This window comes from Muscardinus avellanarius (assembly GCF_963383645.1).
Source record: "Muscardinus avellanarius genome assembly, chromosome: X".
NCBI classification, from domain to species: Eukaryota; Metazoa; Chordata; class Mammalia; order Rodentia; family Gliridae; genus Muscardinus; species Muscardinus avellanarius.
Window position 1 is genome coordinate 87,797,701 of NC_137792.1, and position 17,811 is coordinate 87,815,511.

The following is a 17,811-nucleotide window of genomic DNA, read 5'->3' on the forward strand; positions in this document are numbered from 1 at the left end:
AAAAAATTGAAAAATTTTTAGATAAATACAACCTTCCTAAACTGACTCAAGAAGATATAGAAAATTTAAACCAACCAATAGCAGCCAAAGAGATTGAAGCAGCAATAAAGATCCTACCATCAAACAAAATCCCATTACCAGATGGTTTCCCAATTGAATTTTATAAAACCTTTATAAAAGAGCTTATCTCAATACTTCTCAATTTATCCAATGAAATAGAAAGATATGAAACTTTCCAAATACATTCTATGAAGCTAATATCACATTTATACCAAAATCAAGTAAAGACAGCTCAAGAAAACCATAAAACTTCTAAACAAATATTAGCAATGTGCATGAAAAACCAATCAAAAACATTATACATCATGACCAAGTTGGGTTCATTCCAGCGATGCAAGGCTGGTTCAATATATGAAACAATCCATGTAACTCACCACATAAATAGAACCATAGATAAAAATCACATGATCATTTCAATAGACAATGAAAAAGCATTTGATAAAACCCAAAAACTATTTATGCTAAAAGCACTGCAAAGAATAGAAGGAAATACCTCATCATCATAAAAGCAATATACAATAGGCTCATAGCCAACATCATGTTAAATGGGAAAAATGTGAGAGTTCCTTCTAAAGACAGGAACAAGAAAAGGATGTCCATTATCACCACTTATTTTCAATACAGTACTTGAGACTTTAGCCGGAGCAATAAGGCAAGAGAAGAAAAACAAAGGAGTACAAATAGAAAAAAAGAACTAAATTTTGTTTTTTGTATATGACATGATACTATTCTTGGAAGACCCAACAAACTCAACCAAAAGGTTAACAGACTGATCAACAAATTCAGCAAAGTGTCTGGATACAAAATCAATCTTAAAAAAATCACAATCATTCCTGTATGCCAACCATAAATCCACTTAAAAAGCAATGCAGAAGACACCCGCACTCATGATATCTCTACAAATAATACAGTTACAAATAAACCTAACCAAGGAGGTAAAAGACCTGTACAAGGAAAACTATAAAACAATGAAAAAAGAAATTGAAGACTTTATGAGATGGAAAGTTCTTCCATGCTCTTGGATAGGCAGAATAAATATTATCAAAGTGGCCATTCTTCTCAAAATGATCTACAGATTCAATGCAATACCCATTAAATTACCAAGGTTATTCCTCACAGACAGAAAATATCAGTCCTTAAATTCATTTGGAACAACAACAACAAAAAAAAAACAAAATGGCCAAAGCAGTTCTCAGTAACAAGAACCATGCAGGAGGCATCATAATACCTGGCTTCAAACTATGTTACAAAGCCATAGTAGTAAAAAACAGCATGGAACCGGGCGCAGCGGTGTACACGTGTAATCCCTGGCCTTGGGAGGCTGAGACAGGAGGATCGCACAGGTCTGAATCCAGCCTCAGCTACTTAGGCACTCAGCAACTTAGTGAGACCCTGTTTCCAAATAAAATATAAAAATAAATCTGGGAATATAACCTGGAGGTAGAAAGCCTATGGGTTCTACCCCCAGTACCACAAAAATACATACATACATACATACATACATACATACATACATAACAGCATAGTATTGATGCAAAAATAGACACGTAGACCAATGGAACAGAACAGAAAACTCAGAAACAAATCCACACACTTACAGCCAATTGATTTTTGATAAAAGGGGCCAAAAACATACAGTGGAACACTAAGATAGCCTGTCCAACAAATGGAGTTGGCAAAACTGGTGAACCATATGCAGAAAAATGGAAATAAACCCCACTTTCTCACCCTGCACAAGAGTCGATTCAAGATGGATCAAACCTGGCAATCAGACATTGCAGCTCTTTGAAGAGGGCATAGTTCCAATACTTCAACACATAGGTACAGGTAAAAAACTTTCTCAACAAGACCTCAAAGGCACAAGAAATTAAAAGGAGGATCAATATGTGGGACTGCATGAAACTGAAGAGCTTCTGTACAGTAAACAATCAAGAACCTCAAAAGACAGCTGACAGAATGAGAGAAAATTTTTACCAACTACTCCCCGGATAGAAGACTAATATCTAGAATATGCAGAAAACTCAAGAAACTTAACATTGTTAAGTGATCAAATAACCTAATAAAAAAATGGGCTAGTGAAGTTTGAAGCCAGCCTCACCTACTTAGTGAGGCTCTCAGCAACTTAGTGAGACCCTGCTTCCAAATAAAATATAAAGTAGGTCTGAGAGTATAGCCCAGAGGTAGAAAGCCTCTGGGTTCCACCCCCAGTACCAAAAAAAAAATTTCAAATTGCCAATAAATGTATACAAATGTTCAACATTAATAGCAATCAGAAAGAGGTAAATCAAAAGTACCCTGAGATTTCACCTAACCCAAATTAGAATGGCAATCATTAAAAACACAACAAATGCCAGCAGGTTGTGGAGAAATGGGAACTCTAATATATTGTTGGTGGGAAAATTATTGCAGCCACTTTGTAAAACAGGATGGAGGATCCTCAGAAGAATGAGAATGAACCAACCATGTGATCCAGCAATACCACTTCTGGGTCTACACAAAAGAATGGAAACCAAACTACCAAACTATGTTTATAACCGTATAATTCACAATTGCCAAACAATGAAACAAGCCAAGATATCTATCAACAGATGAATAGATTACAAAACTATGGGATCTATATACATACATACACATACATACATACCATGGAATTTTATTAAGCCATAAGAAGAAAAGATTATGTCATTTAGCCAGGTGTGCTAGTGCATGCTTGTAATCCCAGTACTTGTGTGACTTAGACAGGAGGATCACAGGTTCAAAGCCAGCCTCAGCTACTTAATGAGGTACTTTGCGATTTAGTGAGACCATATCTCAAAATAAAGAATAAAAATTATGGATGCGGTATAGCTCAGAGGTAGAATGCCCCTGGGTTCAATCCCCAGTACTGTAAAAAATTATTTTATTTGCAGATAAATGGGTGGAACTAGAGAACATTATGCTAAGAAAGATTAGTCAGTCAAAAAAGGTAAAAATTCAGATGCTCTCTCTACTATGTGGAAAGAAAGAAGAAAATGAGTCATAGGAAGAACTATAGACAAAGAAGGATAAACTGTAAATGAACAAATAAGGTGAACTAACTGAGAGGGATGGTGGGGGAAAGAGGGAAATTCTCTAATGTACATGATATACATTCACAACCATATCAAAATCAATTACTAAGTCAAACGTAAGAAGGAGGGAGGGGGAGGGAATGGGGTGGGAAGTGGAAAAGGGCTAAATGAGTGATATGTGCATGTATGTCTCTACCATCTTGTACTCCATTAAGATGTCTATAATGCACCAGTAAAAACGATTATATGAATGAAATAAAAAATAAGAATATTGAGGGTTTGATGTAGGGAAAGGGGCAGAGGATAGATAAAAAAACTACCACTATTATTTGTTCAGAAGTTTTTGTTTATAGTGTGGTAAATTGAACCCAGGACCTTATGTATATTAGGCAAGTGCTCTACTATTGAGCTACATAATTAACCCTGTTTAGAACTTTATAGGGGTTTTTTGTTTTTATTTTTATTGTTACTGGGGATTGAATCCAGAGGCATTCTACCTCTAAGCTATATTACCAGCCCCATTTTTAATTTTTATTTTGAAACAGGTATTGATAAATTGCTGAGAGTCTCAAACATTTCTGAGGCTATCCTCGAGCCTGCGATCCTCCTGTCTCTGCCTCCCAAGTACTGGACTTACAGGTGTCTGCCACCATGCCTGGCTAGAACTTTATAGTTTATAAATACATCTTCCCTTGGGAGGCTGAGATCTGAAGGAAAGCCTCAGCTTCTTAGCAAGGCTCAGTGAGTCACCGTTTAAAAAAAAAAAAAAGAGAAAACAAGACTGGGCGTGGTGGTGAACACTTGTAATCTCGGCACTCCAGAGGTGGAGACCAGAGGATTGAGGTTTGAAGACAGCCTCAGCTACTTAGCGAGATCCATCACAAGTCAGTAAGACCCTGTTTCAAAAAATAAAAGACTACCCGGGCGTGGTGGCGCACGCTTGTAATCCATGTGCTTGGGAGGCGGAGACAGGAGGATTGCGCTGGTTTGAAGCCAGCCTCGCTGGCTTAAGAGACCGTTTCCAAGTGAAAAGGTTAAAAAAAATAGGTCTGAGAGTGTAGCCGTGTGAGTGTAGCCCGGAGGTAGAAGGGTTTCCAGGAACCCCAGTACCACCAAAAAAATAAATAAATAAATAAAAGACTAAAAAATAGAACTGGGGGTATAGCTCGGAGGTAGAATGCCCCTGGATTCCACCCACAGTACCTCAAACAAACAAACAAACAAACAAACAAACAAACGAATAAATATATCTTCCTATCAATAATGGAAGTAGATAGTACACTGACACCTGGAGTTTTTTGTTTTTTGGTGGTAGTTGTAATTGGACCCACGGGTATTCTACTTCTAAGCTACACCCACAGTCTTTTTTATTTATTGTTTTGAAACAGTCTCACTAAGTTGCTGAGGCTAGCCTCAAACCTGCAGGCTTCCTTTCAGTTACATAAATAATTGGATTACAGGCATGCATCACACCTGGTTTAAGATGATGTGACTCAAATGTATAAGGTAGAAATGTCCTTCTATCTTATATTTTAATCCTGGGCATTGAATCCAGAGTTGTTCTACCACTGAGCTACATCACCACCACCATCATCATCATCATCATGATCTCCATCATTATTGTCACTTATTTCGAATCAGGTCTTATTAAATTGCTGAGGCTGGCCTTAAACCTGCAATTCTCCTTTCAGTGCCACCTGAGTACTAGGATTATAGGTGTGTACCATGGCGCCCAGCGACACCTGGAACTTTTATCAAGCTCTTCTAATCGGAGATAACTACTGTCCTTCCCCTCCAAATTTGCTGCTAAACTAGTGTGCATTGCTAAGAAATAGTCTCTTCTTGCTGCATAATATGAATGAATTATAAATTTTTTTTTGGTGGTACTGGGGTTCCTGGAAGCCCTTCTACCTCTGGGCTACACTCCCAGACCTATTTTATATTTTTATTTGGAAACAGGGTCTCTTAAGCCAGAGCGGCTTGCTTTGAACCTGTGGAATCCTCCTGTCTCCACCTCCCAAGTGCAGGGATTACAAGCGTGCGCCACTACGCCTGGCATGAATGAATTATAATTTAATCATTACCTATTTTCTGGTCATTTAGATATTTCGAATTTTTTGCTATTAAAAATAGCAATTCAGCCAGGCATGGTGGCACAGGCTTGTAATCCCCATGCTTGGGAGGCTGAGGCAGGAGAATCGCGCAGGTTCAAAGCCAGCCTCAGCTACTTAGTGAGGCTCACAGCAACTTAGTGAGACCCTGTTTCCAAATTAAGTATAAAATAGGTCTGGGAGTGTAGCCCAGAGGTAGAAAGCCTCTGCTTTCCACCCCCAGTACCACACACACACACACACACACACACACACACACACAAATAGCAATTCAATGATTATCCTGGAACATGAATCTTTATTCAAATTTAATTCTTTCCTTATCTTTATATAAGGAGTATTACTGTGTCAACAATTTTAAACTTGAGACTTTTACTGTTTCTTCTGTTTGTCTTAATAAAAGCAGGAAAGATTATTAAAGGAAATTTTAGAAATATAGAAGCACACATTCTACCAGGGAGCAATTCCACCAGTGTCCCCAATCTTTTTTTTTTTTTTTGTGGTACTAGGAACTGAACCTAGGGGTGTTCTACCTTTGAGTTACACTCCCCAGTTTTATTTTATTTTTATTTTAACAACAGGGTTTTACTAAGTTATTTCCCACTAGACTCAAATCTGCAATGTTCCTGTCTCAGACTCCCAAGTACTAGGATAACAGGTGTGCACCACTATGCCTGGTCCCAATATTTTTAATAATTTTGTGCAAGAAACAAAAATTTCATGTTATGAAATTTCAACTTGTGGAGTCATGTTCATGCTCAAAATAGTTTGAATTTTAGAGTACCTCAAGTTTCAGATTAGGGATGTGTGCGTGCATGCATTTGCGGCATTGCACATGTGCACACACACACACACACACACACACACACACACTCACTATTTTCGTTTTTTGGTGATGGAGATGGAACCCAGAGGAGTTCTACCCTTTAGTTACATCTTCATCCCTTTTTATTTTGAAACAGGGTCTCAGTAAGTTATTGCACACTAGTGCACTTTTTTTCTCCAAAGAATATAAAGTTTCAGTTATACAAAATGAGTAAGTTGGGTGTGGTGGTGCACGCTTGTAATCCCAGCATTCGGGAGGCTGAGACCGGAGGATCACAGTTTCGGACAGCCTCAGCTACTTAGTGAGGCCCTCTGCAACTTAGTGAGTCCGTGTTTCAAATTAAAGAATAAAAAATAGGGTAGGAGTTGTAGCTTGGAGGTCGAATGCCCCTGGGTTCCATCCCCAGGCCTGCAAAACAAACAAACAAACAAACAAACAAACAAACAAACAAACCCAAAAGGATTATGTCCTAGAGGTCTAATGTACAGCATAATGACTATAGTTAATACTGTACTGTATACTTGAAAATGTACTCAGAGTGTTGATCTTAAGAGAAAATAGTGAAGAATATAGGAGGAAACTTTTGTTAATGGGAAGGTTTATGACACAGATTATGGTGATGCTTTCATAGTTATATACTTATCACTAATGCATAAAATTATATATATTAAATATATACTGCTTTCTGTATGTCAATCATACCTGAATAAAGTGGTCTAAAAACTATTTTCTAATATACTACAAAATTTGCTTATTTTGTTTTTGTATCTTCTCCCATCAGAATATAAACTTTTAACAATGTATAAGTTTGTCTCCTTTGTTCATTTATTATATAGCTTTAGTTCCTAAAACAGTGACTATCACAGAGTGAGCACTCAATAAATATTACTGGACTGAATAAAGACAAATGCCAACTCATAGAGCATAATGGTTAAGAGAATAAGTTCTAGTCAAAGAAAAGAGCTGATATTTGATTCTGACACTGTATTTACCAACTGTATGAAATTGGTTAGTTAGTATTTCCAAGACTTTTATTTGTAAAATGAATTTCTGTGTTTATTTCATGGTACTGGAAACTGAACACAGGAGTATTCAACCACTAAGCTACATCCCCAGCCATTTTAATTTTTTTTAAATCTGGAGACAGGGTCTCACTAAGGTGCCAAGGCTAGCCTTGAACCTTGCAATTCTCCTGTCTCAGACTCTTGAGTTGTTGGCGTTACAGAGGTAGCTACTGCTTGGCTGTAAAATGAAGTTATTAGCAACAATGCGTAGTTTCATAAAATGTTGCATAACTACATTTTATCAAATTATCTCTCATTTCCTGTCACTCAAGTTAGAGATTCTACCCCCCCAAAAATTTTAAGTAGTAGTTAAATATTAATAGTTATATTGATATCTTACTAATTAAGCACATTAAGCATAATTTTGCCCAAGAAAAAGCATTAATTTCTAGGTTAAAAGCATACTTATGACTCCTAGTGACAAGAAGAAATTTTACACAGAATATTTATACTTGCAATCTGGCCGAATTATGGATTCTTAGAAACCATGAGGTCTAAACGTTTATGCTCAAGCCAATTATTAAAAAATTCCTTTAAGTCTCTGGCATAACAAAGTAAACTAAGCCTCTTCCTTTTGTTCTTATATTTACTGAGTTCCATTTGGAAATCAACACAAATGGTATAATAGCCAGATTCTACACTTATGGTATTACCAATAAGTAGGTCAGTATATCACTCTGTTTGCTCAAGGGTACGTTAGATACTTTCACATTTTCTATTTTATTAGGATGATGAGAAAACAAAAGAGTGAGAAAGTACTTCAAAAAGGGCAAAAACCCCACACACATCAGAAAAATAAACTTCGTTGTGGTAACTATGACTTACTGTACCTAGAGCTAGGTTAAATACAATTTCAAAGCTTGGCATGATGGTGAACATCTGTAATCCTAGTACTTGGGAGGCTGAGACGGGAATACTGCAAGTTCAAGTCCAGCCTCAGTACTTAGTAAGACCCTATTCAAAATTAAAAAAAGGTTGGTTGTGCAACTCAGTTGTAGGTACCCCTGGATTAAATCTCCAGTACCACTTAAAAGGGATAATTCCAGATATCAAGCCAATGCAGCATAAAACTGTCCCCAATTACAATGACAAAAGTGAAAGAAATCCTAAACAATACTTTTTTTTTAGGAAGAACAGATAAATGTTACTTATTTAAAAATCACAGTATTCTGCCAGGCGTGGTAGCACACGCTTGTAATCCCCGCACTTGGGAGGTGGAGACAGGAAGATTGCGTAGGTTCGAAGCCAGCCTTGTTGGCTTAAGAGATCCTGTTTTCAAATAAAATATAAAATAGGTCCGGGAGTATAGCCGGAGGTAGAAGGGTTCCATCCTCAGCACCACCAAAAAAAATAAAAAAATAAAAAAAATCACAGTATTCCAAGAAGGATCACTAATTTTTATCAAAGAACTATGTCAGTCCTTATTTAAAAGGCATTATAAATGAGAAATATAATCTCAGTCCTTGGGAGGCTGAGACAGAAGGATCACAGATTCAAGGACAGCCTAGGCAACTTAGTTTCAAAATAAAAAAGAACTGGGGGTGTGGTTCAGAGGCAGAATTCCCCTGGGTTGAATCTGTAGTAATACCACCACCACCACCACCAACAACAACAGCAAGATATTGTAGTCAGGTGTGGTGGTGCAAGCCTATAGTCCTACCACTTGGGATGCTGAAAGAAGAGAATGGCAGGTTTGAGGCCAGCATCATTAATTTAGCAAGACCCTTTCTCAAAATAAAAAAATAAAAAAGTGCTGGGGATGTAGCCCAACATATCGAGTTCAATCTCCAGTACCACAAGAAAAAAAGGGTTTATATTCAATAAAGATTGCAGTTAACTGGGGTTTGGAGGGGTGGGGGATAGATAGAAGTAGCTAAGAATCTCTAAGTAGGGGCTGGGGATATAGCTGTATTACAGAGTGCTTGCCTAGCATGCATGAAATCTTGGGTTTAATCACTAGCACCAAAAAGACTGGAGTAGGATTGTTGAAATAAGCATAATACAAGGTGGCAGAGAAAGTCCTTGGTTTTTTTTTCCCCCCCTTTGGTGGTACTGGGGTTCCTGGAAAGCCTTCTACCTCCAGGCTACATCCCCAGACCTATGTTATAGTTTTTTTTTTTTTAATTTGTTTGTTTTTTTGGTGGTACTGGGGTTCCTGGAAGCCCTTCTACCTCAGGGCTACATTCCAGACCTATTATTTTTATATTTTTATTTGGAAACAGGGTCTCTTAAGCCAGCGCAGCTGGCTTCGAACATTCACGATCCTCCTGTCTCCACCTCCCAAGCGCGGAGATTACAAGTGCATGCCACCAAGCCCGGCTAGATTTTTTTTTTAAAAAAACATGGTCTCTTAAGCCAGTGCGACTGGCTTCGAACCTGTGCAATCCTCCTGTTTCCTCCTCCCAAGTGCGAAGATAACAAGCGTGCACCACCATGCCCAGCAATACTTGGTATTTTACTTTTTTGCAGTATTAGGAATTGAAATCAGAAGCACTCTATCACTAAGCTACATCCTCGACCATTTTTATTGCTTTATTCTGAAACAGGGTATCATTAAATTACTGAGGCTATCCTCAAACTTGCAATCCTTTTGTCTCAGCCTCTAAAGTACTGAGATTACAGATATGTACTACTGTGCCTGGCTAATACCTGTTTTAGTTGTAATCAATGCCTGGAAACTTTATAATAAATTAAACTAATAAAAACAAACCCCTTTTCCGTAAAGAAAAGCAGTTAAAATTTCCATCACTACATTAGTCAGAGAAGGCTTTATGGAGGAAGGATGCCATGAGAAATGGACAAAGTTTGAATGCAGAGAAAGGAGAATGAAGGCATCAAATAAGGCCAAAAACAGGAATAAAGGCCCAGAGGCAGGAATTCAACACTGATTGCAGTCCTACCACAGTCAGCATGGGATTACATTCCAAAGACCCTAAAGCCTATGAAGTACAGTTCTTTGACTTGACTCAAGTTAGTCTCAACTTAGCCAGGGAAACAAATTGACAAGGAAGATACAGAAGTACATAAGATGTACTATTAGAACACAGTGAGGAACAATTTTGCCTAATGAATTCAGGGAAAATAATGAGTAAGATATTTGAGCTAAATCTTCAAGGATGAGTATGGCTTTGCCTGTGAGGAAAGAGGATAGGGAAGACGTTCCATGCAAAGCAAACAGCATGTAGTACATGAAAGTGGAAGAGCATCTAGGATCCAGACCCATGTCTGACATGGCAAGTAGGATACACAGGCACTACAGAATTAGAACTGAGTTGAAAAAGTAAGATGAGGCAATATAAGGACGGACCTTATTTTAGAGGTGATAAGGAGCCTTCAAAGTATTTTAAATCATAAAATGGCATTTTCTGTTTTTGTTGTTATTTTTTATTTTTATTTTTTTATTGGTGAATTATATTCATACATCATATTGCGGTAAAAAAATTTGTGTGTAGAAACATGCACACATCACTGATTTAACCCCTACCCAATTCCCACCCTGTTGTTATTATTTTTTAATTGTACTCGAGGTTGAACCTGGGGACATTCTACCATTGAACTACATCCCTTATCCTTTTTTATTTTTGAGACAGGGTCTTGCAAAGTTGCCCAGGCTGGCCTTGAACTTGTGATCCTCCTGTCTCAGCACAAGACACTGTTATTACAGGCATGCATCACTGCACCTGGCTTATTATTATTTTAAAAAATATCTAACATGAGCCAGGCATGGGGGGGTACGTGCCTGCCTGTAATCACAGTGCTTGGAAGGCTAAGACAGGATGATCACAGGTTCATAGCCAGTCTCAAAAGCCTAGTGAGGCCCTCATTAAACTTAAGAGACTCTGTTTCAAAATAAAAAAAATAGAGCTGGGGGTGTAACTCAGAGGTACAATACCTCTGGGTCCAATCTTCAGCACTACAAAAAAAGTAAAAAAAAAATGTAATATGGATTTGAGGGGAAGAGATTTTGATTTATTTAACTTTACATTAATAGTTTGGTATCTTCAGTAATATTCACTATGTGGCAACCTTTAAGCATCAATATTTCCATTTGTCAATTGTAATAGAAAACAAATCATAGACTTTCACAACAGTAACCACAAAACAACAAAACATACATACCCCTGTGTCTGTATCAGACTTTGATGAACTTAGACTTTCCTGAGAAGGTGATGGGGACACACGTCCTAAAAACAGCATAAAATTATAAAAATTTAAATAGGTACACATATCCACCCACCCAAAATAATCAAAAGTAACAACACAGCAATGTCTAATTGATAGTAATAGAATGTAATATTCTGGAAAAATACAAATGAAGAACAATCCTACATGTACCAAATTATGTGTTTTATCATTTTTAAATAATATTATTATAAACTAGCTTAATCATTTCCCTAGGTTAGTAAGCATAACACTGCCAAATCTTCAGTATTAGAAATGAGTACATTCTTATTTATTATAACAAGTAGACGGAGGAACAAAAAAGGGGCAAGGAAGGGTCTGGGCTGTGACTCTAGCAAGTTTTACTGAAATAAGTCTTTCTGCTCTAGGAAAGGCAAAAAAAAAAGAAAGAAAGAAAAGAAAAGAAAAAGAAAAAAGAAAAATGATAAAACAGCTAGGACCAGAAAAACTCAATGTATTGTCAATATAGTTAATTTCTTGTCAAACTCATCATCATCTTCAGTTATATAACATAGCACAAACAAATTCACAAAGGTCATTTTTAATTGAATCCAGGGGGATCTACTTCTGAGCTATTTTCCCCCATCCATCGATCCATCTATCCATTCATTCATTCATTCGTTCATTTAGAAACAGGGTCTCACTAAATTGCTATGACCATGAACATGCAAGCCTCCTGCCTCAGCCTCCCAAGTACTAGGATTACAGGTGCACATCACATCACTCACGAAAGTTTTCTCAAAAACAAAAAACAAAACAAAAAAAAAACATGGGTCCTAACTTGCTAGTTTCATGAATTGCTCTAGACTTCTATGCTCATCAAATTGGCAATTTGACTCTTATAGTTGCACCCATGGCCATCTCTTTTTCTCTCCCTTAACTTCTTATTTTTAGCCTTAGATGATTGGTAAGGGAATGGTTTGTGAAGAAAATTGATTACATAGTTACATAATTTTAAGAAAAGGATTCCATACACTAAAAGCCATTATTTATATCAATTTTACGTATATTCCTGAAAATTTACCATAAGATACAGATATATTCTTACATAGGTGAATTTAGTATTTACACACATAATATTCTGGGGTTTTTCTTTTCCACTTAACAGTTTTTCACATACCCCTTTATATACTGACAATTGGAATTTACATTACTGGCTATTTCCTTAATCATCCTTTTTTTGTGTATGTGTGTGTTATGTGTGTGGTACTGGGGATTGAACTCAGGGACATTGTACCCTTAAGCTACACCACAGCCCTATTTTATTTCAAAACAGTATCTCACTAAGTTGATGAGGACCTTGATAAGTTGCTGAGGCTGGCCTCAAATCTGAGATCTTTTAGTCTCAGCCTCTCAAGTATTAATATTATAGGAGTGTGACACCATTTTTTTGTTTGTGGTACTCAGAATTGTACCCAGGGGTATTCTGCCTCTGAGCTATACTCCCAACCCTATTTTATATTTTATTATTTTTTGTGGTGCTTGAGGATTGAACCCAGAGCCATTCTACCTCTAAGCTAAATCCCCAGCCCTGTTTTGATTTATTTGAAAGCAGGGTCTCAATAAGTTGATGCAAGCCTCATGGAGTTGCTGAGGCTGATTTCAAACCTGCGTTTCTCTTGTCTCAGATTTGTAAGTACTAAGATTACAGATGTGGACTACGACACCTGAGTTATTTTTAAATTTTGGAACAAGGTCTCACTAAGATATGGAGGGCCTCACTAATGTGAGGCTGGCCTTAAATCTGGGATCCTCCTGTCTTAGCCTCCCAAGTACTAGGATTACAGGCATGGGCCACCATGCCTGGTTCCAGCTCATTCTTTACTTGTTAGATGTATATATTATTCTTTGTTTTTCTAGGTTAATGAGATCTTTCCTTTTAATCTATGATAGAACTGAAGGTTGCCAGGAAAAATCAAATAACTATGTTCTCAGTGGTTGATAAAATTAACTGTACTAAACTTGAAAAGAAATAAATCAAAAGTTTTGTGATATTTCTTTTTATTGAATTCAGAAGCTTTTTTGTTGAATTCTGTCTTTGTGTTTCAGCTACTATGGTTAAAGTAATGGTTACTGCAAATGATTTCAAGAAAAGTCATTTTATCTTGAAGCAGTACAGGGCATTACAGGTTGACTATCCATTGTCAAATCTTAAGTTATTTTTTTAATATTTGCATAGATTTTACCAGTTGGATCACCCCTGACCTAAAAATCACAAACCTAAAATACTCTAAAATTAAAACTTTTGAGCAGCATGCCAGTACTCAACAATTTGTAGATTACATAATTTTTTTTTTTTTGGTGGTAGTGGGGTTCCTGGAAACCCTTCTACCTCCGGGCTACACTCCCAGACCTATTTTTTATACTTTTTAATTTGGAAACAGGGTCTCTTCAGCCACCACGGTTGGCTTCAAACCTGCGTGATCCTCCTGTCTCCACCTCCCAAGCATGGGGATTATAAGCGTGCGCCATCACACCCGGCTGATTACAGAATATTTTGAATTTTGGATTTTTGGATTAGGGATGATCAATCTGTATTTTACCTAAAATGTAAAAAAGATACAGAAAGACTACCTTCAGTATTGTATTTCATTCGCATATTGTTGAAATAGTCAAAAGCATTTTTTAATGCCCATATTCTCACTACATTGTCTTGTCCAGCTGAGGCAAGTAATCGGCCACAGTGAGAAAATTTCATGGTCCAGACAGCTCCCTATGAAAACAAAAAAGTTCAAAGTTATTGTGTTAAAAGTTTAGAGATACTATTTGAAGTCAAAGGTTAAAATTATGCTGAATTATACGTACAAAGATAATGCTCACATTACTATTAGTACTTATGCCCCAAAGTTCAATGGTGCTAGAATACCACAAAGGGAAACTTTCAGAGCAAAGTCAGGACAAGATGGTTGCAGCTTGCCATAAACTAACAAGTTCAAGACCCCAAAGGTGGCCAGAAATCTTAATTAGAAAAGTACAAGTCCTATTTTGTGATTTCAGTTGCCTAGCTGAACATGATGGGGAAGAAAGCCCTCGCTTTTAGAGAGGCTCCCTAACTAGAGCTGAGGAAAAACAAAGCTCACCTTAGCCATGACCCTTATAGAACTGCACACTTAGAAGAAATACTGGAATAGTGTGGTTGCATCTGGCCTCTCTCATAGAAACAAGGTTCTGTAGTATGTGGCTAGAATCTCTAGATGCTGAAGAGTGGTTAAGTATGTGTGTATGTATGGAGCCTAAAGGATACAAACCCTTAAATTGGAAAAGTCAAAACCTACAACAACAATACTATTATAACTCACATCTGGATGTATCAAAAAGAATGTCCAAGTTGGAAGCACTAGCTCAATTACTGGAATAATATTCATTTCTACAAAATTCAAGTGTAGTAAGAAAACCTGACATTTAGAGTCCACTACAGTGGGATTTTATGTAAATAGGAAGCAATGAGGGAATCAACAGATTATAAGAAAATTCATCAGGTTCCTTAACAAAAGTATTATAATCAACTAAGAAATTTTATGTGTAAACTGGGTGTGTGTGGTATATGCCTGTAATCTTAGTACTTGGGAGGCTGAGACAGAAGGATTGTAGGTTTGTGGCGAGCCTCAGCAATTTGGTAAGTTCCTCTGCAACTTAGTGAGACTCTGTTTCAAAATAAAAAACAAGGCTAGGGTTGCTCCTGGGTTCAATACCCAGTAAACACACACACAGACACACACACACAGACACACACACACAGACACACACACACACACACACACATACACACACATTATGTGCAGATTATAAGCATCAAAATTTAAACTCCAGTCTGGTTGCCATCTGTTGTTTATGATTGCTTCCTTCTAGTTAAGCACTTTTAGAGTTAAACTCTAAATAAATTCCTAGATTAAGGGCATAGCATCTCTTGTCCAGTTCTGAACAAAAGATTACTATCTTCACTGAATTCCTAGGTTTTTTGAAGATATTTGTAATACAATTTGTGTACTTTATTTTTTTTATTTTTTACTTTTTTTGGTGGTACTGGGGGTGGAACCCAGAGGCTTTCTACCTCCGGGCTATACTCCCAGACCTTTTTTATATTTTACTTGGAAACAGGGTCTCACTAATTTGCTGAGAGCCTCACTAAGTAGCTGAGGCTGGCTTCAAACCCATGTGATCCTTCTGTCTCAGCCTCCCAAGCACGGGGATTACAAGCGTGCCTCACCACGCCCAGCCTACAATTTGTGTACTTTCATCTATGCTGGGACACTTGACTTCTGACAGACAATGTAAACCTCTATCTCTCCTTGTTTTAGATGTGTGTCTCACTTCACAAAAAATTACATATGTAACACATAAGACCATATATATTTACATATATATATATGTGTGTGTGTGTGTGTGTGTATATATATATATATATATATATATATATACATATATATATATATATATATGTATATGGCTTCAGAAATATTTGCTTAAATTTTTTACAATATATTGGAGAACACTAAACTTTTTCCAAAGTGGCAACACCCTCTAATTTAACTATTTTCAAGCTTGATAGCTTTGTATGGCTTTCTTAATGACAGAGGCCTAGAGTTTTCATACTTATTACCTCACTTCTTTTTTGCATACCCTTGGGGATTGAACACAGGAGCATTCTAACTCTGAGCTACAATGACAATCCTTTTTTTATTTTTTGTTTTAAAATAGGACCTTGCTAAGTTGCCAAGGATGGCCTCAAACCTGCAATCCTCTTGTTTCAGCCTACCAAGTACTGGTATTACAGGCAAATACCTGACTTCTTGAATAGTAATTCAGAAATATTCTTCATTACTTATTCATTATATCATATTAACTTAAATTTACCCTTCTTGATGTTATGCTAGCAAAAGTACATACATAAGTAGAAATCAGTTTTATATAAGCTGAAGTATTTCTCTCAAAAAAGTATCAATAATAAAAAATGAAAAGGTTGCTTACCATATGTTCTCCACTAAGATCCTGCACCACTTTGATCTGATCAAAATCATAAGGTCCTTTGAAACCATGTGCCGCTTTGAATTTGACTGGTCTTGTATATGGCATTCCTTCATCATCACTTGATGAAGGATCATCCTGATCAGTATGAAACACTGAAGCAAAGACAGAAATCAATTCCAGCTAATATATGTATAGCTATTCTCATGTTTTCATATCTACTATCAAGAAAATTCATTAAACAGAGAAGCAGACTTTGTCTACTACTACATACCATATTGGTTAAGTGTATGGAGTTTAGTGCCAGTCTACCTGAGTTCAAATTCAACTCTGATATTTTCTGTGACTACAGGCAATTTTTTTTCACATTTCTATGCCTCTCGATTCTTCTCATTTATAAAATAGGAATGATCACTGTACTTACTTCATAGTATTTTATGGGATTAAATGAATTAATATAGATAAAAATGCTTAGAACATGGTCTGGCACAGCACAAGTACTACATAACTGTTCAGTAAATAAAGCAAATGAATACAATAATAGCAAAGGCACTGGAAGTTAAGATCTGTGTAAATTTAGAAAACACCTATTTTTGAAAATATTTATAGAAACTAAATACTCTGACAAAACAAATGTTTGTGGTATTATACTGTACTGAGGATTACACCCAGGCTCATTCTACCTTAGAGCTATTCCCCAAGCTCATATTTACGCTTCTGTTTTGAATCAGAATCTCGCTAGGTTGCAAAGAATCTTATTACATTGCTGAGGCTTTCCTTTAACCTGCAATTCTCCTGTCTCAGCCTCCCAAGTACTGTCCATGCCAAGCCTGACAAAACTAATTAACAATTAATTATTGAACAATCAACCCTTCCAGACTGTCATAATCACAAAATATATAGATTTATACTTAATATACATACATTATTTTTAATCATATAATTGATAAAATAACTTATAATTTCCCCAAATACTAAGATGTGAGCTATAAAGACTGATTAAGTACAGTGTTTATTGAAAGCTACAGGCTAAATATAGATGATCATAAATTTATTCACTATTCAGTTGAAATATTCTTATTTTACTTACCTTCATCTCTTACACTTTTAACTTTATTTATAGCACGTTCACCATATTCCTCAGCAAGATGCTTTGCTCTCTTTACTGATTTTCCAAGGAACTTCTTTAGTTGGGTCCTTAGCAAAAATACACAAAAATATTTATTAACACAAATACTGAGGTTTAACAATTCATAAATAAACATATCAGTCATGACTCACTAAGTAAATCATTTTGTAATCAATTTGCTACACAAATAATAGATGATTGACTTCTCAAATTTCTGTTCTATGGAAAATAATTTGGCTAAGTAGGCTTTAAAGGAAATAAAGGCAGTTTATCCTAATTTATAGCATCATATATTCTGGAGCATCAGCTTTCTAATTACTATCTTGCTGTCCGAATAGTAAATGATAGAGGGGGGGCCAAGATGGCCACGGCCGCAGCAACAATAGCTGACAGGGGACAAATAGGACAGGTATTCCTCTGAGAA

General features: G+C 36.6%; 1 protein-coding gene across 3 annotated transcripts in view; it reads right to left on the minus strand.

Moving 5' to 3' along the window:
• Positions 1–17,811, minus strand: part of WDR44 (WD repeat domain 44) — a gene marked incomplete at both ends in the record, with an annotated part of 102,394 nt that overhangs the window by 23,395 nt on the left and 61,188 nt on the right. For all 3 annotated transcript variants that reach the window (XM_080718547.1, XM_080718546.1, XM_080718545.1), the window contains 4 exons: positions 11,231–11,295; positions 13,868–14,006; positions 16,262–16,413; positions 17,349–17,455. In XM_080718547.1, the coding sequence (XP_080574673.1) occupies positions 11,231–11,295; positions 13,868–14,006; positions 16,262–16,413; positions 17,349–17,455 (463 nt within the window). The remainder of the gene's footprint in view (positions 1–11,230; positions 11,296–13,867; positions 14,007–16,261; positions 16,414–17,348; positions 17,456–17,811) is intronic.